The 24,509-nt window shown below is 39.5% G+C and overlaps 2 protein-coding genes across 6 annotated transcripts in view; one reads left to right on the forward strand and one right to left on the reverse strand.

Annotated features, from left to right (window-relative positions):
* The first annotated feature begins 4,044 nt into the window (after positions 1 to 4,044).
* LOC138038527 (calcium/calmodulin-dependent protein kinase type IV-like) lies at positions 4,045 to 17,907 on the forward strand. 2 transcript variants are annotated; one of them, XM_068884456.1, is made up of 11 exons: positions 4,045 to 4,277; positions 4,436 to 4,515; positions 8,559 to 8,621; positions 9,266 to 9,348; positions 9,477 to 9,549; positions 11,046 to 11,090; positions 14,390 to 14,516; positions 15,158 to 15,233; positions 16,273 to 16,393; positions 16,488 to 16,568; positions 17,297 to 17,907. In XM_068884456.1, the coding sequence occupies exons 4-11, from the start codon at positions 9,308 to 9,310 to the stop codon at positions 17,426 to 17,428; spliced, it is 696 nt and encodes a 231-aa protein (XP_068740557.1). In that variant the 5' UTR covers positions 4,045 to 4,277; positions 4,436 to 4,515; positions 8,559 to 8,621; positions 9,266 to 9,307; the 3' UTR covers positions 17,429 to 17,907. The 2 variants fall into 2 exon arrangements, with proteins under 2 accessions (XP_068740557.1, XP_068740556.1); XM_068884455.1 differs by lacking the exons at positions 4,045 to 4,277; positions 4,436 to 4,515 and adding an exon at positions 5,824 to 5,849.
* Positions 17,518 to 24,509, reverse strand: part of LOC138038522 (cartilage oligomeric matrix protein-like) — a 38,898-nt gene continuing 31,906 nt past the window's right edge. For all 4 annotated transcript variants that reach the window (XM_068884419.1, XM_068884417.1, XM_068884420.1 and 1 more), the window contains exons 21-25: positions 23,964 to 24,160; positions 22,358 to 22,432; positions 21,674 to 21,771; positions 20,992 to 21,134; positions 17,518 to 20,037 (exon numbers count right to left, since the gene is read on the reverse strand). In XM_068884419.1, coding sequence (XP_068740520.1) covers positions 20,024 to 20,037; positions 20,992 to 21,134; positions 21,674 to 21,771; positions 22,358 to 22,432; positions 23,964 to 24,160 — 527 coding nt within the window. In that variant the 3' untranslated portion in view covers positions 17,518 to 20,023. The remainder of the gene's footprint in view (positions 20,038 to 20,991; positions 21,135 to 21,673; positions 21,772 to 22,357; positions 22,433 to 23,963; positions 24,161 to 24,509) is intronic.

The following is a 24,509-nucleotide window of genomic DNA, read 5'->3' on the forward strand; positions in this document are numbered from 1 at the left end:
TGGTGAGGTGACAAAAGCCTTGAGAGCTATTGACCCAAACAAAGCCTGTGGACCGGATCAGATCCCTGGGAGACTTCTAAAGGAATGTGCATCTGAAATAGTGCCTTCACTCGCCCGACCTGTCTTTACAAACTGGTCAAGTCCCCAAGGAATGGAAGGCGTGCCCAAATATTGTTCCCATCGTTTAAAAAACTCAAAAGAGGATGTGAAAAAATACAGGCCGATATCTTTACTGAGCCTTTACCCCACGCTGTGTGTGGTAATCATATGTTTGAGTTTATGTGACAACAAAATATTTCATCTCCAGCATGGTTTTGTTAAGGGACGGTCAACTATTACTCGAAGATTGGACACGGTTCATCTAAGAACTAAAGCAATTGACCAAGGGAACACAAAACCGATATTGCTTTTCTTGGACTTCATGAAAGGGCATTTGACTCCGTGGTTCAACCTCACTTGCTATGTAACTGGAGCAATACGGCATCAAAGGTCTTCTCCTTAATTGGTTTACTCCTGGAGCTATCTATAGAAAAGAGAGCAGCGTGTTGTCATCGATGGGAAAAAGCTCAGAGTGGTTGCCAGTAAAATCAGGAGTACCACAAGGATCTCTGCTTGGTCCTGCCGTATTTGTGGTGTGTATCAATGACATGCCACTATCTGTATCTGATGATACAACATTAGCACATTTCGAGACGATGCCCCGTGCCTTCACACTATAAGATCTGTAAGTGATTGCGCTCAGCTGCAAAGTGATCTTGACATCCTGGTTGAGTGGAGCCAAGCATGGAAAATGTATTTGGAACATTGAAAAATGCTCAGTCGTTAAAGGGAGCAAAAAGGCGAAAACGGCTTGAGCCTATTATCTTCGACTACAAGCGGATGGCCAAAAAAGAAACCGTTGTACAAAGCCAGAAAGACCTTGAAATTATGATTACTAGTGATGCTCGCTTCAAAGAGCACATCAGTGACAGTCAAGTGAGTAAAGCCAATAAAGTTGGGGCTTTATAAGACGCCCACTAAACGGTAGAAGAGATGAATTATACCTACCTTCAGATCATTATATTTCGGCTTTGCGCGCTCTCAACTGGAGTACGCACTCTGAGATATGGAGCCCAAAGAGAAGCCACAAAGGGTAATGGTAACGTCACTCTATTTAACGTCGGTAGTTCCTTCAGATGCGAGGCTGGTATCACTATGGAAAGCGACGGCCTGCGCCCATACCCGCTCCACACGTCTGTCAGTGCTCCGTTTTACGCGGTATTTAAAGCCTATCCCCAGCCTCTCATGGATCTCCCATGAGGATATGTGTCGAACACACGACACTCCCAAATCCACAGTCACGTCGTTCTGCTGCTTTGTATGCGAACCGTGCAGGTACCTTCCCGCTAGACTGAAAATTGACACCGCACCCTGCAGCACACCCCACATCTGCCCATGTCCACCCCCGCTACTACTTATCGCAGATCTACAAACTACTCAGATACGGGTGATCTATTTACCATTTTCCTTTTACTACTGAACACGGTATAACCATCAAGATTACATTAATTTTAGCTTGTCAAGCTCCTTCCCATTGGTTTATCGAAAGGAAGTTAGATAAAGATTTTACGACTATTTATGACCTGCTCATTAGAGGGGACTTTAATCTACCTGCCAGTGAAATATTTTTGCAATCATGTTCTAACGAAAGAAGGAGGTCGTACACGACGCAACAAACTCAAGATAATAACTCAGTTAAGACGGACTTTTTTAATGGTGCAACTACTTCAGATCGAATACACTTATTCATATGGTGGAATAACATGCCTGAAGAGGAGGAGGAAAACGTGACTGCAGCCTTCCAACAATTAAAAAAACTCGTGTAATATGAATGTTCCAACCATAAAGCAGTAATCCTGACACTCCAAAGGCCTCATGGGTTATAATGTTCTATTATATAGATTTTACACTAGAAATTCTTCTTTTTGTTTAATTTTTTTATAAGGTATTTTAAGGTGGATTAGCTCGTACTTGGTTCGCCAGTTCCTTTCTAGGTCATCCCCTTTACCGACCTCGCCTCCCGGTACGGACACAGAGGGAGAGATATGTCGGCCCCTAAACCATACGAGACAAATCCCACTCCTAATCACAGCTCCAAACCGCCCTTGTCAATGTAGCGGGAAATTTCGTCTTGCTTATAGATTCAAGGGGAAAAAAGATCTATCTGTCATATGGTAAGCATTGACAGTCGCACATTACAAAGTGTGCGCACGCGCCCTGGTTACGGCTAACCATACATACAGTGCATGCATAAACTCTATTAATCTGGAATTTCAGAATAACTACACGAGCTACTATCTTCGGAGAACATTACATTTACAACTAAAACTACATAGCATATAAGGTTACATCAACTAAATACACAAAATTTTGAAAGATACATTAATTAAAAAGAAAAGCCGCTGTAGAAAATTCTGTGAATCTTTACAGCCACGCCCGCGCGTTACACATGCGTGTCAATGGAATGCATGCTCACGAAACCGAACAGAACAAAACTGATAGAACGATGAAGGAGGATGATATCTATTCTGGATTGCCTATAGTGATTTGACTGTTTGATCAAGCCTTTCAAATCTCGCTTGTGCCATAAGTGTAACCGGTTTTGGCTCCCCGTGGTTTTATTAAAGCACAAATAACCTTTCGGTGAAACGAAAAAGGCGTTACACCGGAGAAAACGATGGGCGAACGGCAAATGGTTCAGTGAGATCATGAGATGGGCTCTGAATAACGTGACATATAGAAGAATAAAATAACCCCAACCGGACAGCGTGACTGAAAAACAGTAGCTCTTACTCCTGTCAAGTGTGACAAAAAGAGATTGATCAATCCACGCAATGGGTGCGGCCTACGCCACTGCTACTCCCTTAACTTTTCTAGCGTACAGAGAAAAATTCTCGATTCCACTTTTGGCACGACCCACACCAATCACCCAATCTGGAAAAAAACTTAGGACGCGGCTTCTTAGATCGAACGCAGACAAAGTCCTATTTCGGAAGGCACTGCCTCGTAAGAGACTGCTAATTCGATCCTTCGCCCAAGCTTTGTACTATGGTCGCTCCTTAACATTTATGTCAATGGCGTTTAAGTTCTAGTCGGACAAGTGTTGTTCTCAATATTTACCCGGCTGTACGTCCGAGTGACATTTCCACTCTTCGAGTCACACAAAGTGCTGCGTATATAATGACTAGACAATACATAACCTGAGAGCAAGCTCTCTCTTGCATTGAGAATTCCTTGAGGCCGGCTCAGTAAAAGGCCATTCTTTTTGCCGCGACCGTTTAAACTTTGAGGGACATCAAAACTAGAGTTAAAAACTGTTTTTCTAAGATTTACTGAACAGGTCAAAATCCAGAACTTTTCAAACACGTCAAATTTATTTTTAAAAAAGAGAAATCTACCGTGACTTGATAGCTTTTTTTGTCACATATTAGCATTTGCATTCATTTTAAAAAAATCTAATTGTTAATTTGAATTCAAAATTATCTTGCATCGTTGCTTTTGCCTGACTATTAAGTCTTCCGAATTTAAACCAGAAAAGTGCTCTTAATATCAGGTTTAAAAAAAAATCTTCCGATTTTGCTTTGAAAATACATCCTAATATCCCGTTATGACTGTCTTAAAGTTTCCGGCTTAAAGTTAAAAGTTGAGTCAAGCGGCTATCCAAGTTACTTTCCTTTGCGTTCTTACTGGAATTGCTGAGAAAAAAATCAGCTTGCCAATGTTTTGATGATTATTCAAAAAATAAGTACGTATGACAGACAATAGCCACCAGCTTGCTTGCTAAGACGGTCCAAGGCGAAACTTCAGTTTCTAAGTTAATTTATCATAATTCTTTTTCCTACAAGCAAAAGAATTGGTGTTTTGTTAATCAATTAAATGACAAGATATTTTTAATATCGTGTGAGGAAGGTCTTGTGGAAAATGAGAAGTAAAAACAGATTAATCGCCATGACGAAAAGATCCCCGGAAGAAACGGTGGTGACGTAAAGCAATTGTGATCTTTTTGTGAAATTGAATAGAATCACTTTCGGCATGTCATTCTCGTGGTTTAATCGATAATTTATTCCGGAATTGTTCGTCCTTCAGAGCTAGCCGACAGACAGTGGGGTTTGAGACCCTCAGTATCCACCGGGCTCGCTGACAATTCACAGAACATGTCGAAAGCCTCAATGTTTAGTCACTCGCGGAAAGGCGACATCAACGACTCTTATTTGTACGAAACCCGGGGAACTAGGAAGGTTATGGCGTATTCTGCTGTCGATCCTTTAGCGACTTAAGAACACTTAGCGATCGTCCGTGACAAGCTACGCATTATTCTGCAATTGGTTTGGTTTGAAACGTGTATGAGTGATAAATCGAGCAATTAAATGTTCTTTCCTTTTGTTACTACTTGTAGGGGTGCTTCTCCATCGTCAAACGCGCGAAGCACAGAGGTACCGGGGAAAGATTTTGCTGTCAAGACGATAATCAAAAACCGTGAGTCAGATTTTTGAGTCCCATTTTTTCACTTCTTGCATTTTCGGCTTAAGAATATTCAAGACTTACTTTGAATTGAACGGCGACAACTTCCTGATGTATTTGAATGTGTGCTGGAGCTACAAGCAGTTACTACAAAATTTGATACGCGATTTTCCCAGTGCACGAATCAGCAGGAGATATATTACAGTTGCCAAGTCACATCTAACGATATGTTATGTTCATCGAAGACGGTTTTCAATCGAGCAGAAGCAATATAATTATTTGTAAGAGAGGTGATTTCTTATTCGAATTTGTTGTATCAAACAACGTTGCAAATTTCAATTAAAACAAAAATATACTGGTATGGCGTTTAAGCTTATTATTTGGTCACAATGAAGACCTTGTCGTTGCGAAACAAAAATTAAAGATTTGCAATTAAGGCGACAAACTTGTCCAGACGAGTTCAAAGTGAATGCTATTAAAATGATGTTTTAAATTTTTTCCCTGGTATACATGTACATCGTTCGATCATAAACTGTTTATGAATACGTGGTGTGACATCTGATCTACCATCTACAGCATAAACAAAATTCGATATGATCCGTGCATGTCTCTGAATTTTTTGTAGTCATTCAGGTGATATCATTGTGTTAATTACATGGATATTATCATGAACAGTTGTTTAAGTGCATCGGCCCATGGAATTCAATTGCAAAGTTGACCCGGTGGTCTGAAACTATGTTATGTTTTTAGTGCACAAATGTAAAGAAATATGTCATCGGGGTCCCAAACTCTTATTGTTTGCAATTTAAAAGATGCCGGACTGATTGCAACGTAAATATAGCAGCTGATAATCATTTTCGAAAACAGGAGAGATTCTTAATCAAGAGTGGTCGGGTATTTTACTAATTTCTACCTGATATGTTAGCGTTTACTCAAGGATACATTTGAATTCTTTTATCTTGTTTAGTTCTGAGGCCCTTCAGTAAGAATACTTTCAAGGACATTTTAGTGGATTATACTTTTTTTGAAAGGGACTCTCGTCTTGCCATGCTGTCACCACTTTGTAATGTGCATTTTAAAAATTGCAAAAATGTTTCCATTATTTTAAATACATAAGAAACTACTTAGGCCCGTCTACAAGTATCCGGATATTTATGAATCTGCAACTTTTCCTTTTTGGATTAAAAAATATTTCCATCCACACGTAGTGTATTCAAATCGAATTTGCCCATCCACACGTATCCAAAACGTATCCGGATTCACTCTAGTGCTCAGGACTCCTCAAACGGAGGTGACATAGCATGCGCCGTGAAGCACGCGGCAAGCCATCTTGAGAATTGATTTTCATGGTAAGGAACTGCAATTGTAGGCTCGATCTTGTTCCGACATCCGGATAAGGGCACGTAGTTCCTGGTGTTGTGGTCTGTCTCCTTTGTGTATCATGGTTGGGAGGGTGAAAAAGGGGCCACAGTAATTGTCGCAAGCTGTTGTGGCGCTCTGTCAGCTTGACTGGCAAAGTTAAATAAATAAATAAATAAATATCCGGATTTGGCATCCACACGGTTCCGAATTCATATTGGATTAAAAAATATCCACTCTGGAGAGCGTACTGAAAAAGTTCCGGATTCGCCAGTGAATTCGCTGGATTCGCGTGGATGCAAGGTGTATCCCGAAAGAAAAGGTTGTGGATCAAAAAATATCAGGATACGTATGGACGGGGCCTTATTGAAACAAAATTGGCAGGCATTTTTCTTCGATCACCCCACGAAATTAAAGGTTTGTTTTACAAATGATATGTAAATTTTTTAAACCTGTTTTTTTTTTTTTTTTTTTGAAGGTGACAAATTTAAGATATATAAAGGCCAAAATATTCTAGAAAACCCTCGTTTTTTGCCATTTTGAGATACCTCCATGGGAATCATCAGATTTACATGTTGTTATTAAATTATATTACATTTTGGAAGATTAAGAGGATTTTCAGATAATGTATTAATTATTTCTGAACATATCTTATGGCAGTTTTAGTGTAGATAATCACATGATTTCGAGTGCAATTTGGACTAAGTAAGACGACCAATTTGTAGTCTTTGAAAAAATTTACAATTGCTTATTTATTCCAAATAGCAGGAGAACAATCATGTGATAACTTATTAATAATATACATGAAAAAATGTGGCATGGTTAAGCAGAAGAATTGCACGCGCATCAGGCAATCAGGGAAAAATCGCATCCTATTAATTGCGCCATCCAGGGTGTGCGCTTGATTTGAAAACAAAAGATTTCATTGGTTCTGACCAAACTCTATTGTTTATTAGCCAATCATAATCCATAATTTTGATGTGTAATTTGCCACTGGTGTATTACACTTTTTGCACTGTGTTACACTTGAACTGCACTGCTCTCAGCCAATCAGATTTGAGGAATTTTTTAATGTATATTATTAATAATTTAATATTTATAACATTAACCTTTTGAATCTTGAGAGCGAGACTTGCAGATTTTACTCTGTCTAGTGCCAGATGATTTTGCTTGTCAATACGGGAAGCTTCAGGGATGAATGGGCTGGCAACATCTATGTCCCAGCTCAGCTTTAATCATACATAACAACAGAAAATCAGCCATATATATATATATATATTATATATATATATATATATCTATATACATTCACGCTGTATTAACCAATCCCCATCAGGGTTTTCAGGGCGAAAATGAAAGTACATTATTTTAAACATTCTGCAAAAACCAGCATACAGCTGATTCCAGCTGGTTGCAAGCTGTGCTCTAAGGTCATACATGGATCGTATAGCAGCAGCCAGAGGTGCCATACACCTTATTCCAAAATGGCCACCATTTAAATATTCTTTTGTTTTTGTTCAAATTAGCCCTTGATGCCTCGTTCTTAAGCTTAAAATTCAAAGAATATTTTATCTTGAACGAGGCAACGAGGGCCAATTTGCATCTGCATAAATTAGTGGCCATTTTGGAATAAGGTGTATAGTTTGCTCTCGGTTCGACCTTGTTGAGCTGTGTCGTTACTGTACTTGCGCTGGCAATTAGCGAGACAGATATAGTTATATAGTTATAACAGAACAGAACAACAACTTTTTTGAGAATCCTAATGGGCTGTAGGCATAATCAGTTGGGTGTTAACAACTGCAGCCAAAATAGAACCAGGGACTACCTGGAAAAAACTACAACTAGTGCTCAGAACAGGTCTTGAGACTGGGATCTCGGGATCTCATTAGGTAAGTGCTCTAACTGTTGGGCAGCACTGCTTCCACAACCACCATGACCAAATGTGGCAACAGTTTTTTTTCTACTGTTGACAGCTGATGAAGACCTCAAACATATACTGCCATGAAAACAATGCCAATCTGCTAGACTTAAAACAACTCAATTCACTTCATTAACGCATACGTGCCAACTCTCCCGGATTATCTGGGAGTCTCCCGGATTTGGAACAAATCTCCCAGTCTCCCGTATGGGTCATTAAATCTCCCGGATAAAAATGACTCGGAACCTTACACACACTTTTCTCCATTCTAGACTCAAATTGCATCCCCAAGTTTTAAAATATCGATTTTTTTAAACTCGTTTCATTGTTTCTTAATGCATTTCTTCATCTCTGAGTTTCAAACACAAGTTAATAGAACTAAGCAAAATGGCTTCCTTCAGCTGTCATAGCCATATAACCGATTGTTTGATTGGATCTCCGATTAACCAATAAAAATTCTTGACATAAGTACCCTGTTTTCCCGCACATTCACAATGGCGGCAGAATATTCTTGTATTCTGAAGGAGCTGCTGGGGGATGGGTGGGTGCGTTTTTTTTTGGGGGGGGAGGGGGGGGGGAGGGGGTAGGTTGATCGAGGGGGAAGGGGTGGGGAGACCAGATGGAAAAAATGTCCAGATTTTAGATCTCCATAGGTTGGCACCTCTGTTAACGTGATGTTGGTTATGAATACAGCCAATTTGTCTCTTTTTTTATGTGACATTGTGCATTATAGATATGTCATTTTATGGCTCAGTTTGTACATGTTTTATTTTCCCAACAGGTGGACCAAAAAATAATTACTACTGAAATTGGCATTCTTCTAAATATTAGACACGAAAATATAGTAAGTGTATGAAAACTATTAGAACTGTATGTGTTTTAATATAATTATTTTCAATATACTTTTTGTAAATTCGTTGCATGTTTTAACTTGTTGTTAATATTGGACCGTCTACATTTCATCTGAGGATAGACACAAAAGAGGCATCACTGCATGTCTATTTTTTTTTCCTCAATTATATGGCAAGCAATTCTCAGGCTAAATGGGGAACTCTGATTGACTGGTTTTCAGTTCGGATTTTACAGTATAGACCATTACCTTGGAAACAGTCCATTCCTTTTTTTTTCTTTTTCCTGGGAAGTTCAAGTTGATCAAGCAAAACACAAAAAGTGTAAAAAAAAATTGAAATTGAATTTTTTTTATCATAGGGGAAGCAGAATTTAGTTTTACATGTTTAAGGTTACCGTTCATAGTTCGCTAATGGAAGATGGGAGATTATGAACATTCACTAAGCAGAGAAGTGTCCGATTGCTCAAAGAAACAATGCTATGCAATAACAACTTAATAACCTCACTTGATTGGGACTGTACTGGAAAATGTTTCCCAGTATAGCCCTCACGCTCGGTTAGCAAGAGGTTATTGCATGGTTAATGTATTCCTCTTAGTTGTTGGTTCACTTTAAAACCATTATATTATTTCTTTTGAAGATAAAGTTGTATGAGATCTTTGAGACACCGACACATATTCACATGGTTCTGGAGTTAGTTACTGGTGGAGAACTCTTTGAAAGGTAAATTCTAGTACAAAGTGACGTCAGTAATGCGACAGATTTTTAAAGTAATATATTACACTATTATTATATTAGGGGCTCACAGTTGGTGAACTTATATATATTAAAGCATAAATCATTTTTTGCAGAATTGTAGATAGAGGCTACTACAGTGAAAGGGATGCTGCAGAAGCATTAAGGCAAATACTGGATGCCTTAGATGTAAGTTTGTGGATATAATTTGTGTAATATTATTCCATATTGTAGCAATATTAGTACTTTTTATCATAGATCATTTGTCACATTGAATGAAAGAAATGTATATTTCAAGTGCAGGTTATGGACGAAAGATTGAAGTGATCGTCGCGCTTCTATCTGGACAAGTTAAGCAATAGTGTATCTTATAGACACCTGAAAATTTCAGGTGTCTTCAACTGGATTCAAAGCCATGACCCTTGCGATGCCGTTGATTAATTAATTAATTTGCTTTGAGATAGTTCTTTGAAAACAGCGATGCAAATTAATATGTGACGTCAACCCCGGTTTTCGAACCCATCTCCATTCTTTGCTCAGTTTTGGATCAAAGTATGACCACTTTCCTGTCATTCAAAGCCAATAAAAACGTGAAATTTCAATCGAAAGGTTCTGAAAACAACACATACAGTGTATTTGGGACAATTTCGGAGAATAAGTTAATTTGTGGAAAAGTGTGTTTTAAGGTGATAGGCACTTTAAATCCAAAAAAGGCTTGAGCAGTTTCGGGACGTTCAAAAAGTGGGTTGCAGTAGAGTTAGTTAATGAAATATCTGGCTTTTACTTCGGGTAGAGGAGCACAGAACTCGTCATCAGAAAAGAATGCAAATGCGAGAAATTTACTCACAAATAATTAATACATGGAAGTTTGGCAGTGTGGAAGTGTGGAAGTCTGGCAGTGTGGAAGTGTGGAAGTTTGGCAATGTGGAAGTTTAACAGTGTGGAAGTGTGGAAGTTTGGCAATGTGGAACTGTGGAAGTGTGCGTTAGGGTTTGTGTTTGGGTTAGGGTCACTACTTTCACTGCTTCATGCGTTATCCAATACTTTTATTCAAACTTTCATTTAAGCGTCTTTTGGCTATCAAAATGTATTTCATAACCAATGTGAAGTGACATCAGCAAAAATTCCAACTGCCTAACTTACATGGTAGGTTGAGGTTGTTAACTGGTTGGTGAAATTATCACAGTTTCGATTGATCCTATCAGTTACGGTATTTAATTCCTCCTATCACGGGTTTTGCTAAAAGCAGGCCCAAGACCCAGTGGCCTGCGGCCCACGGCCCGTGACAGCCTAGCGCCCCGGAGGCCCGGTAGCCCAGTCCTGATTTTCCACAGTTTTTTGTCCAGCGGTAAATCCATGCACATGCACAGATCTGCATCGTTTGAATTTGTTTACCATTTTAAACATTTGAATTCTTGTTTCTGTTTGTTGTTGTAAACTGACGAAAACAACAGAGAATGACAACGTTTTTTCACTTAGCAACATGCAACGAAAGAAAGGATCGAAAAGGATTGAAATGATTAGTAAAATGGTAAACGAATTCAAACTCACTGTCATCCATTTGCGCTGCCAAAGCTGAGCCGGGCCGCTGGGCCGCTGGGCCCTCCTATTACCTATCACCATGTCACCTATTTCTGTAATTGACTAGCTGTCACTTATTTTTATGTCTGGATCCTTCCTTGCAGTATGTCCACACCCGTACTCCTGTAATCATTCATCGTGATCTTAAGGTAGGCAGCTGTCCAGAGCTATTTTTTGGTGATGTAGTTCCAACAAACCTTATTTTCCAGTGAATTGTGTAATTTTGCAATGGTTCGCGTCAAACTTTTTAAGCCTCTTTTGCCTTAAGTAATAATTAAATATGAACAACAATAAAAACAAAAAGCAGAATGCAGGTATCGATGACAATAACAAAACGACAGTGACAGATATCCAATGATGGCAGCAACCACGAAGACAGCTATGACAACAAGTGACATTGTTATACCTCCCAACTCAAATACGTTTTCTGATTGGAGGAGAACGTGTCACGTGTCATTGGTCAAAACTTCATGACGCCCTAGGGCAACAACAACTTGAACTTTCGACTCACACGTGATCAGGTCGTGCACCTTTGAAACGGCGGCAAATCTGTACGCCAGCCGACGTCAAGCAAATAATTTTTATCTGTGTATTGTTCTATTTTGAGTTGGGAGGTATAACAAAACACTTATTCGCCTCGGGGAACATTGAGGGTCTCGGGGAAACAAACTCACTGTTTCCCTTAAGTGCTTAATGACAACAATGACACCATCAATGATTACATGTGTTAAAGGGCATTTTTTCTATATAGATATACCTTCAAATTCCCTTGATTAAGATACAATCTTTAGCAGCAAAAGAACTGTAGGCAGCCCATTGACTTATTTAGAGAGTATTCATTGCGGAATCTTATTCAGAACTACCAAAGACCCAAGATGAATAGAGTCATGGAGTTTAAGAAACCACGACGGCTACGGCGACGAAAACGTCACTTAAAAATTTAAGTTTAAGCTATTTTAAGTATTTCATGATTATTCCATCTTGTTTATATTATTCAATATGGGCGAAGTGACCTAAAACTGGAATGGTAAGGACGGATTTGAAATATAGAGCGAGACTGAAAGATTCACTGTAGTTTGTCCACGTTGTCGTCAAAACCTTAAATTTGGTCATTTCAGGTAGTAGTATTTTGACGAGTTTTCAAAAATGCGTGCCGCACGTGCAGCACGATCATTTTGGTTCTTTTAACCAATAATATTACTGCTTTTTCATGCTTTTTGGCTTTGTCGTTGCCGTAGCCGTCGTCGTTTCTAAGGGCGTTTTCCATTAACAAAAAATTTCCGGAAATTTCCATTGGGTGAAAAACGTGTTCCATTTAACTCAGGTCCGTTCGCCGCCCAGTGATTGCGACTTTACGCGCCAAAATTTAAAAATGTGGCCGTGAATAGCCTGGAAGTGGTAAGACCTTTAAAAAGTTCTAAATGGAACACGCATTTCCATCGGAAAGTTTCCAACGGGAAAACAGGACTACCTTTTCAGAAGTTCCGTTTATTCCGGAAATTTTCCAGTGGAACGAACCAAAAACGTGTGTTCCATTTACATCCCAACCGGAATTTCCGGAATTTCTTGGTAAATGAAAAACGCTCTTAAACTCCCTAAATATTAGGGAGTTTAAGAAACCACGACGGCTACGGCGACGAAAACGTCACTTCAAAATATAACTTTGAGCTATTCTAAGTACTTCATGATTATTCCATCTTGTTTATATTATTCAGTATGAGCGAAGTGTCTTATAACTGGATTGGTACGGACGGATTTGAAGTAAAGAGTGAGACTGAAAGATTCACTGTAGTTTGTCCACGTTGTCGTCAAAACCTTAAATTTGGTCATTTCACGTAGTAGTTTTGACGAGTACGGGAGAGAATTGTTAAAAAATGCGTGCCGCATGTGCAGTACGATCATTTTGGTTCTTTTAACCAATAATATCACTGCTTTTTGGCGTTGTCGTTGCTGTAGCCGTCGTCGTTTCTTAAACTCCCTTTTAATTGACGACGGGGACGGCAACGAGAACGTCAAAAATTTGCATATTTAGTGGGCAAAAACAATAGCTTTGCACGCTCTGCACGTGCGTTTTTCACTTTTGTCCATTTCTTTGCCGTCGTCAGCAAAACAACAACGTGAAATGGGCAAATTTGAGGTTTTACGAAGAACGTCAGCACTTGAGGATAAGTTTTCATTTTCTCTCCTAAATTATGCGCCGTTCCGATGAGTGTCGTTTTTAGGAACTACAACACCCTTGTCATATTAAAAAAGGTTGAAATAGTCACGTAGCGCTTAACATTACGCAAATTTATATTTTGAGATGACGTTCTCTTTGCCGTGGCTGTCGTTGCTTAACCGGAAGAGGACATTTCTCGTGCCAGGACAGTGGTGTCTCCTAGCTTTTTATACTAATCATTTCTAATGGAGAAAAGATACTTAGCAATGTAAATGTGGTTGTGTGAAGACAAGTTAAAAGGGAAAACGCGCGTCTTAAACCCATTGACGTCCAAACCGTCTAACGCCAGACGATTTTACTCGTCAATGGGGAACCCCTGGGAGTCAATGGGATAAGCTCCCTAAAGAATTTTAAGCCCTGGCCAAACTATCAAACAAAGTTGGATTCAACGCTCCAGTTTTGCTCGATCCAACATTGTTTGACCGTTTGGCCACCCATGTTCGAAGATGTTCGTCCGACATTTTTTGTTCCATCAAGTGTTGGATAGAGTTTGCTTTTGATCAAACAATACGACCAACAATTCTGCTCGACCCAACAATGTTAAAGTGTTTTGCCGCTCTTCCAACAAAGTTGTGTCCTGAATTGAGTCACGTTCGCGCGGCTAGCGAATCACGAATCCCTGTCTTCCTTTCAAGCCAAGGCTTCCAGCATCATTTGCAACAAAGATGGCGGACAGGGACAAAGGGGACGTCGTGGTTGTTGATCAACAGCCAGAAACCTTGATTAGCGAGTATGAAGCAAGGCCACGTCTGTGGGACACTTTTAGGCCCATTAGTCATTATCGCTCTGTTTGGAGATGTCTGGTTCAATGGCGTTTAAAATTTCTGCAAATTGATCCTAGCTGATCCTCATCATCTCCTTTACACGGATGTATATTGAAGTGAACATACCCTTTTCTACAGGTTCTGTCAACCATTCTTTGGTTTTTCCTCGTTTGAATCGGTCCTTTCAGTCTTCAAACAGCTCCAGTAGCATAAATTCTGTGAGCGGTTTTCGTTTCAGCGCCATATTTTCAAATTTAGCGCCAACCTGAACTTGAAATAGTTAAGCAATGTTGGATAGTGTTTTCCCGCTACCTCGACATTTACATCCAACAATCTTGCTTGTGGGATCCAACTTTGTTGGATAGTTTGGCCAGGGCTGCTTTATAGTGATGGCGACAACAGCATGGATTACTAATATCACAACAAGTGATGATGGCTAATGTGTCTTTCTTCTTTTGTTTTCAAGCCAGAAAATCTTCTCTACCTTGACCAAAGTGACAATGCAGTCCTCAAAATAGCAGATTTTGGTTTGTCTAAGATGCTGTATGCTGAGGAAAACACAGCCACAGTGTGTGGGACACCAGGATATTGTGGTAATTAAGTCTGAAACTTGGTTGTATGAATGAGTGAAAATTAACCGAGCAATGGCAATAAAATTATTAAAAGGCAGAAATTTGATCATTTTGTGGAAGGTATGACCCAAAACTTGTTGAAATGGAAGTGCCTTTTGTTTGATTGAAATGCTGGGTATTTTTATTATATTATTATTATTTAATTCTGTTATTCATCGAATGAGTGCAATGAATGTCCAATAGCGGATTATACTTAACGCTTTAACGGTGACGGTTTACCTATCCTTTGAAATCTACAACTTTCATCAACTTCATTCCAGAAGTGACATGGAAGATTTTCTAAAAACTCTTAATTACTGGGTTGCCATAGGCAATCCAGTCATAATGTACGTTGATTTCGTCGTTTTTTTATCTTCTTTTTTTCCGTGTCGAGAAAATGGAAAAGTTGCGCAATAGGTCTTTCCTGTCACTCCCCTGCTAAGTATTGTCTGTGTGTGTACAGTCTTCTGAGCGTCTTCTGGGAATTGAGCCCTAATGTGTCAGGGAATTTAATAGACAGGGGCTGTGATTCATAGTGGTTGTTCGCGAAGACTTGAGTGTTTAAGCATTTGCATCATCAGATTAAGTGAAAATAAATATTTGATCTCTTTCAACTTCCACAGCTCCTGAAGTATTAATGGGAAAAAAATATGACACAAAAATTGACATGTGGGCAGTTGGAGTGATCGCATATATATTGTAAGTGAACACATTACACATTGTTAAAAGTGCTCCCAGAAGGGGGATACCTATCCATTTCGTAGCATCCAGTTAACAGATTTATGTTCCAAATCTCACTTTTTATTATTATAGTAATAAACGTCAGGGTTAGGCCGGCTCAACCTCACTTTAAAGTGCACCAAGACTCAAATAGTTTTCGTCTACAATATTAATCTCCCCACCAAAAGCAAACAAGTCATGTTTCACCATTCTTACCTCAAAATTTCACTTTTTATCTGGTGAGCAAGACGCGCAAAGTTATCAAGACCAGCAGTAATGTGGAGCCACGACCCTGATGTCAGAGGCATGGGTCTAGTCTCGATTTGACGTCACAAGCTGCTTTGCAACGCAAAATTTCTTATGCTTAAACAGGAATGCAAAGCAGCATGTGACGCTCTGCTTGTTCGGCCAAGTTTACGTGACTTGCATGGCACAGAAAAAGCGAGATTCTGGGTAAGGGCCGATTTACACGATACGATTTTGTCGCATGCGGCAAGCTCACGACAGGCCTACGACATGACTTTAAGATTGTCGCAGCGTTTAAAACATGTTTTAAAATGCTACGACATTTTTGCAGACGTACACAACAATCGTAAATCATGTCGTCAGCCTGTCGTAAGCCGTTGTCGCATGCGACAAAATCGTACCGTGTAAATCGGCCCTACCAATGGTGACATGTGTTTGCTTTGGATGGGGCGATTTATATTAGGAACGAAACATATTTGAGAAAAAGACTCTGTATTGATTACGAGAAAGCAACAATTTATCCCTTTGTTTTCAGTCTTCACTGAGAACCATATCAGTACACTCATGGCATTTTTTTATGTGGAGTATAGCCGAGTATAGCCGAGGAAAAAGAGTTTTTTGTCAATCCGCACAAAGTAAAAAAAAAAAAAAATTCGCCACAAATGTGTTATCATGTAAGGCTTCATTCTCCTAAAATTCGTGTGAAATCATACCCTTGGGTGAGTCATGAATTCTCTATATGTTAACTATGTAATCGTTTTGAAATTTGCAGATTATGTGGTTTCGAACCTTTCTATGATGAACGAGGTGACCAAGCCATGTTCCAAAGGATCCTAAAATGCGATTATGAATTTGTGGCTCCATGGTGGGATGACGTGTCTGAAAATGCAAAGGTGGGTCAAACAATTAGACTATTGATTACTGGCTGCAAGATCGCGTTTTTTGGATTTTTAAGTTGTTTTCAATTGTTACCGTCCCTATTTTCAGGATCTTGTTAGGAAGTTAATTGTCTTGGATCCAAAAAAGAGATTAACAGCAAAGGAGGCTCTGCAGCATGATTGGGTGAAGGTAACGAAAGCCTTTTTCCTTCACTTATTTCTTCATTTTTTCACGAATTATAAATATAAAGCCAGACTGTTTAATTGACTGTGTGCGTTTACAAGGGTGGTCATGGATACAAGATATTCGATACCATTATCTTGAAGTATCGATACTCGGAATTTGCGGGATGAATTTTTTTGCTATTTTTATTAAGGCACTCAAGTCCTTTTTTTGCTTGAGACTTTATTATTCCGTGGGATGCCGTAGGCAACCACGGTAACGTTTCGGGCCCGTTCCTTTATTTTTATTATTTTGCTTCGTCGTAGTCTTTGTAGTCACAAATGTGCATACCCTACGGATACTCCCATCGGGGAATCCAATTTTATGTCCTTCAGTATTTCCAAACTCCCTTACGGAGATTAGAACACCCACACTTGCCCCGGCATTCCGGCACTCAGAGAGCGCATTAGTCCCTCGGCCACGGTGGCGAAGTTTTGATAATTCGATGAGAGCAAACATTTAGTTTGGAATCCTTTTCGCCCGCGATTATTGACACAGTTTTAAACCTCACATCGGAAAGTTTTTGATAAAGTGGACATGATTTTTCTTTGAGAACGACAAGTTTTAAAGGTAAGGAGAATTTTCTGCGTTATTTCTAGATCTTGCTTCGTTCTTGGGTGTTTCCCCCCCTCCCCCCCCTCAAAAGGAGGTTTTTAGAATTGAGCCACTTATCTCCTACTTTTCTTCTTTTATAGGGAAAGGTTGCAAAACGCGATAAAATGGATCAAGAGTACTTCGATCAATTGAAAGTCTTTAACGCCAGGCGAAAATTTAAAGGCGGAGCGCTTGCCGTGCAGGCCTCTAAATGCTTTCAGAAAAAGGATTAACAAGGAACTAAATATCGAAACTTTGAGTTTTCAATGAACGTAAAAATTGTGATGTCTTTCAAAAGAAATTTTTTTTGGCGTTTGTTGCGCCCTTATTCCTCTTGTGATCTTGTTTAACGTAACGCGAAAAACGGCTTTTACTGACTTCGTGCCGAGCAAACGAGTTGTCGAAAAGTGAAGTGTGTATTGAAAAAAAAAAAAAAAGGAGAAATGCAACTATGAGCCGTTTAAACGCGATTTGAGAATTTTATATTTTTGTTTTAGCCAGCATGACAACGTTAGGGAGTTTATGAAACGATCAGGGCTACCGCAACTACAACAGTAATACCACTGGTTAACTGAGAGGAAAATTAATCGCGCTGCATGCTCAGCAAGCATTTTAGTGCATTCTTGCTGTGCTCTGCAAATCAGTTGCATTCCACCTGTGATAGATGTGCAGTTTTGAGACTAATCTAGTTAATAAATGCAGATTAATTCAATGAAAGAATGCAAATCATGTATATTGATTATATTGTCAAAAAAAGGTTGACAAAGCACCTCTTTACCCCTCAGCTGTTATATCTTACAGAATCATTCCAATATACAAGTGTAACCCAAAAATAAGCGAGTCAATAAGTACAGGAAATCGTCTCTACGCGTGTGGATTTCGTGATTTTTGGGCACGAGAGATGTTTTGAAAGTTCTCAAAATTATTATACTACTCGTGCAATTTGAGAACTTTCAAAACCACTCAGTAATCAGTACACGTATACTCAATTGCTTTGTTTCCATAGCAACTTCCATATTACACTCTATAACCTCTTTTTCACTCTAACCTATTTATGCATTCGTCATTGACCAATCAGAAACGCGACATTTTGTTGAGTATATCATAAAAATTGGTTGTGATTGGAATGGAATACTCCAAAATAAGAAGAGACACTTAGTTTTTTGTGTATATAAAGTACCAAATGATCTTACTAAAGTTTCACTAAGTTTAAATATGGTGTCACCAGAACAATTTCTGAAAGCTAACCATTTCGAGTCGGTGCTTAGATCTAATCGCTAGAGATCAGTGCCTAACCCAGCGGTTATTCAGAGTTTTGTTTATCTTTCCAAAGCTCTCCAAAGCTGGTTAACACTGAGGGTGTCAGTTAGTGTGACGTCACGTGACCTAATGTTACACGTGTATATGTGTCACGAGGTGTCTCATCTTATTTTGGAGTAATAGGCCACTTTGGAAAATACCATAATACTCTTCGTTTATCCGCCCAAATTTTGGATAGGCATTGTTTTTGTTTTCCATTGTAAGTCCCAAGAGAAACTGGAAACAATGCTTATGCAAAATTTGGGGGGACAAACAAAGAGTATTATGGTATTTTTCGAAGTGGGCTATACTTTGTTTGTCCCTCCAAATTTTGCGTAAGCATTGTTTACAGTTTCTCTTGGGACTTACGATGGTCCCTAGAGAAAACAAAACCAATGCTTATGCAAAATTTGGAGGGACAAATAGTATAAAGGTATTTTCGACAATGGTCTATGCTCGACATAACCAAAAAAAATAGTACACAATTTAAATTAGAAGTCTGTTTGCTAATTTTTTGGAAAGGCCATGCAGTTCTGTACTCGGGCCGTCCTCTAGTTCTTAGCCGCTTGAATCATTGTACTAAGAACAGTTCTCAGTTTCGAAACATTTATTGACCTTTTATTTTTAGTTTTCTTTTTTGCGTTGTTTTTGGTCAATGTTTAAACTGTTTTTGTTCCGTCCATCTCATGACAACGCTGCTAGTCATTTAACAATATACGGTGAAAACAGTTTCTCCATTCCGATTGACTTAGAGGAAAGCAGTTTCCAGGTAACTCTGTGCAGAAACGAGGTAATTCATTAGTGCAAAAAGATGTAACAAGCCAGGCATTCTGATTGGTCTATGATCAAAGAAAGCCACAGATAGCCAATCCAATGCTTGCTCTGGATCGCGCAATTTTTGTGTGATGTATGATGCGCTTATTAATTACGACTGGCTTTCTCTATATTTGTTCATGTCTGTTTTTAATAAGTAATCACATGATTTTTTTCCTCTTGCAATTTGGAATAAATGAACACTCTTCCATAACTCATTAATAATTCATGAGCCAGAGGGACACGCTTTTTGTGGAATATTTTTGAAGCTGTTCAAAAAAACTCGCAGCACGTGTTTCATCGGGTCTAAAAACAGCCGATAAAAACACTGCTGCTCGGTTTTTAAAAGTTACGTAGATGTTTCGTAAGATTACGAATTTTGTTCGCCTTTGAAAAAATTTACTCGCTTTCATTTCTTCCAAATCTCACTCGAAATTATGTGATAACCTCTTCAAAATGCATCTGCGGTTGCCGTCAATCGCCATAAACTTCCTGCTTGTTTTGCCAGTAGTTTTAAAAGAAAATGTGCCCTCAGGCTCAACTCCAAGAAGGTCTATTGTTGCACATCGGACCAATAATTACTATCGAGAAGGAAGAATCTCTCGCCAAACGCAGATGCCTTGGAAGTCCAATAAAACTCTCAGCTAGATATTTTTTTCGTAGCGGTATAAGTTAAGTAGTAATTACAACTATCTTGAAGTTGATGAAGCCATATCTTAATTGAACGGATCTGGAAAAAAAAAGAACACATCTCAGGAAAGGCGACACTTGAAATCTTTGATTGCACCAGACGTCGAGGGGGCCATGTTGATGGAAAGAACAATAGCGAAAAAGTCTTAGGAATTTGACTCTATTATTATGGAAAATTTGAACTACATTTTTCTATTGTTCTGGCAGCAAAATGGCCGGGCTTATCACGTGAGTGCAATCAAAGAACACGTAATAAATTCGATGGATTTTTAAGTCAACGAGATAATTTCGCAATTGCAATACCCAAGACCAACTATAGCCGATGCTTCTCTGGTTAGCAGAAATTTGAATGTAGGTTAGAACGTTTCAGGGATGCAAGCGGAATTATTGGGGTCTCCAGCTATATCCCGAGTAGCATCGAACTGCCTGGTTGCAATGTAAGTTCGCATACCCTTCGTTTTTAAACGACTTCTCAGCGTACGAGTTGTAGTCCCAGTGGACAAAGACAAAGCCGGACGCTATGTTTGCATCCCGAACTAACACTTCGAGAATTAGACTCCCTTCATTGCAGAAAAACATTTTTTGGGGTCTTAGCTCAGTATAAAAGATCGCCGCTGTTCAGAATAACTCAGTGTAACGTGTGGCCAGCTGTCGGAATTAGGGAGCTTAAGGACGCGACGTTTTTGAGACGCGGATAGCAACCGGTAGAGAACATTTCGCAAGCCAGGACAGAAGTGTCTCCCAGATTTTAAAAGTAATTATCTCTAAGGGAGAAAAGACACTAGCTTAGCAATATATATGTGGTTGTGTGCATGCGTGTTCATTCGCGTGTCAAAAATGTCGCGTGCTTAAGCGCCCTCATTTAAAATTATTTTTCCTGTTTATTTTTTTTCGGGGGAAGAAGTGGGGGGAAAGAAGGAAGGGGGGGGGGGGGGGGGAGAGGTGGAAGACAGACGAAGGACAGGATAGAAGATGGATAAGGGTACACACTCACCAAGGCACCGAGCTGACACCGCTGACCAGATAACTTTTTCTTGCCAAAAGCTCATGAGCCCCAGTTTTCCGCCGGAAATGTCGGGATCAACGATTTCTCCACTGTCAGTCATCAGCTCCTTGTACTTGGTCCAAATTTGTAATCTAATAATAATAATAATAATAATAATAATAATAATAATAATAATAATAATAATAAGGCTCCAAAATCATTTTCTTTGACGTCAAATCGACATTAAAATGCTACGTCGTCATAGATTGTTCAGATGAAAATTTCGGTAATTTTATGTGGCGAATGGGAAGCAATTTCCGGTTGGCCGCATTAACGAGTATTGCTGCGCTCACTGACCTCACTCGTGAGAGATACTATCAGGACTCGAAAATAAAATTCGCATCCCCGCGCAGCAGTGTAATATCTATTTCAGAAAACATTTCCGGAATATTCCCGTTCCATTCGATTTCTTACCCGGTTTTTTTTCGTCGAATGAAAAGCTCCCTTAAGCAAACACAACAGACGTAGGAAATCAAATTAGCCAATCATGACGCAAATTCAAAACATGCAGCCGGCAGAAAGCGCGGGAAAATGAAGAAGAGCTAATAACTTAGGTTTGTTTTACTCGTGTCAACATACGTCTTTTCAAAGATTCCCAAATTTCCATTAAAAGAGCAATCTATAATGATACCTCAGAGTTGTCTTGGATGGTAAATAAACCAGTCGCCATCTATAAGCTCTTCTACCTTGCCATCCACGCTCTGCCGGATCTTTCCACAGCAATGTGGCCTAGTGGTAAAACAAGTGAGGATAAATAGATTCATATTGTCTCTGAGAAGAAACTGACAACGCCACAGACCATACAACGAATTGAAACGAAAGAATCTCCAGGGAACCCAACGGAAGATTTCGTAAAATACCTGTTCGGATGAAAAGTTGCTCGCAAATGTTTAAAATTTGCGACTGGTTATCCACTAAACTTTTCCAGGTTTGTTGAAAATAACCAAGTCACTGAAACATCACGTTGAAAGATTCGCAACTTGACCAAGGAAAAAAAGCCCCTTACGTTTTCGAAGAGTTATTTTTGCAATTGACATCCAAGAAGGTTAGGCCGCCAACAACCACAGCACCTATTTCGTTGGGAAGTTAACGGATGGAAGCGTTGATCCAACAGTTTTTCTGAAAGGGTGATTTTAAACTCCGCAGCATTCCAATTTTCCACTTCGAAATTCGTGCAGAAAAAATATTTCTAGCCGGAAAAAAACCCTTAAAGCGGAGTCTTTGTTTCTGACAAGGACCTTGGAATGTCCCTCTGGGATTTGTAGTTGAATTTCATAGTTGGGAACCCCTGAAATTTACGAAATATTATAGCGACCTCATTGGTCCTGTCTCCTGTGTGCCATAACACATTTCGTAACATCAGCAATTCGCCGCTGGACGAGTGAATTTTCTGAAAAAGAAAGAATGTATCCAACATACTGAGATTTAGTTTTCAAAAAGTCGAATGAGATGTCCCAAATTTGCTTTAAAATTTCCCTGTATCCTATTGAGGGCAAAGAAACTTTGCTATAGTACGAGAAAAAGAAAAGAGATATTTTAACGCTGTTTGAAATTAGTTTCGCGCAGAAGTAGCCCTTTAGCAAAGATAAACTGCAAAACAGCCGTATTTGGTCAAATCGATAAGGTCTGGAGCAAGAGTGAAAACGAAGAGTGAGACTGGGGAGAGACGTCTCGCTTCAGTCTCACTCTTGGTTTCCACCTCATTCCAGACCTTTCGCTTGACGACACGTTCGACCAGCGCAAAAATACGGCTGTTTTGTAGTCTATAGAAAATAAGTTCAGCTAAAATTCTGGAGAGTAAAATCTTTAGGGTGATAAAGATGAGACATATCCCAGAAAACCAGCCCCAGAATTTGCTCAACATCGGCATGATGTGTAATCGGCATCATACGTGATGTGTTGGCCACACCGGGTTGGTGTTAGGTGTGTCATCTTGCTTTTTTTGTTTTGCTTTTCAACATCGGAGTATTTGGTTGTCGTTGATAATTTTCCCTCTATTCGCGAGGGAATATGGGATGGGTTAGTTCACCTGCTACTACTCAGGAGCGCTTGCCATTTGAATGAAATTTTCGGTGAGAATGTTTCGACAAATGGTATTGCATGTTCTGTACTTAGAAAAAGAAAATGGGAATGTGCTGTATCATTTGCCAGAAAAACGGGTCGTTCAGGTTGAAAAACAAATGAAACGTTCTATTTTCTCTGGCACTTGTAATTGTGGACAAATGGCACAGAAATTTCTGGGCATTCCGGTCAAAGCGAGAAAAAGGGAATACCTCGAAAGGTATTACCTTTTTCCCGAATACATTCCACCGAGATGAACCGTTCCATTTGAATTCTCTCCGGAAATACCGAAAATTCCATTCAAATGGTAAGCACTCCAGGTCTCAGCTTGCAGATAGCAGGTTGTACTTATTTCTTAAAATTTTGCATAAGGTTTCCCACGTGCGGGCGCTTTCGAAAAGCTGCTGCATAATAGTCCATTTTACAGCTGTGTGCTTAGTTACCTGGCCTTTGAATGAAAGTGAGGCTAGAGTTGACCTTGTTTTGACAGAAACCTCACTACTTTTCTTATGTAAATTCTTACTAATTAGCATGACAACCACATCATTAACATAAGAAAAGGAGAGAGGTCTGTATCATAAAAAGGTCAACACCAGCCTCACTTTCATCTAAAGACCAGGTAACTAAGCACACAACTGTAAAGAGGTCTATTATGAAATTGCTTTGTTTTCTTTTCATAATACCATTAATTTTCTATGATAATTCAAGCGTTTCATGAACGTAATGACAAAAGGCTTTAGAACTTTTCTGCTTTAGGCGAAACTCTCTTAAGCGTCCACCAGAAATGTCGCGTCTTGGGGTCAATTAAGGAAGCTGGATCTACGAGAGGACGTAGAAAAAAAGTACTCGACTGTAGTTACCTTTATATTAAGTGTGGCCTCCGCTGTTGCCCTGAAAGGGTTGTTATCCCAATAGGTCTGTGTCGTTTTCTTCCAAGAGGCTACGAAGAACTTCTTACGGCTCTGATAACCAAACACGATGCCAATGATATCATCATCAGAGTGTGAGTTGACATAAAACGTTCCGCTGTATTCCACGTCATGAAACACCTGAGTTCCTGTTGATGCGAGAAATTGCAGTGTTTGTTTGACTACTGAGCCTTGCGACACATTCTGCATGAAGGGTATCGCGACTCGCCACGCCGAGATCCAAACAGGCAACGCTGAGAATGCGCATGGGAGATCAATAGGGAGGCAGTGTGGCTGAGTGGTTAGGGCCTGTGCCTTGAAATCCGGAGAGCCCGGGTTCAAGACCACGTTCTGACCACTCACTGAATTTGTTTCACGTAGTCCCTGGTTCAATTTCCTGGCGCACTTGTAAAATAGCCAACTGCTTTGCCTCCCGCCAGTTGGTATTCTTAACAATTGTATATGTTCAATGCTCGGAGATATTAGCTACTAGCTACT

The sequence above is a fragment of the Montipora capricornis genome, chromosome 2 (genome assembly GCF_036669925.1).
Source record: "Montipora capricornis isolate CH-2021 chromosome 2, ASM3666992v2, whole genome shotgun sequence".
NCBI lineage: Eukaryota > Metazoa > Cnidaria > Anthozoa > Scleractinia > Acroporidae > Montipora > Montipora capricornis.

Bases quoted from the DNA above. Each gene is read 5' to 3' on its own strand.
- LOC138038527 (XM_068884455.1), top strand. The intron at 11,091-14,389 runs GTAGGCAGCTGT...TTTGTTTTCAAG, and splicing joins TCATTCATCGTGATCTTAAG to CCAGAAAATCTTCTCTACCT. The intron at 14,517-15,157 runs GTAATTAAGTCT...CAACTTCCACAG, and splicing joins TGGGACACCAGGATATTGTG to CTCCTGAAGTATTAATGGGA.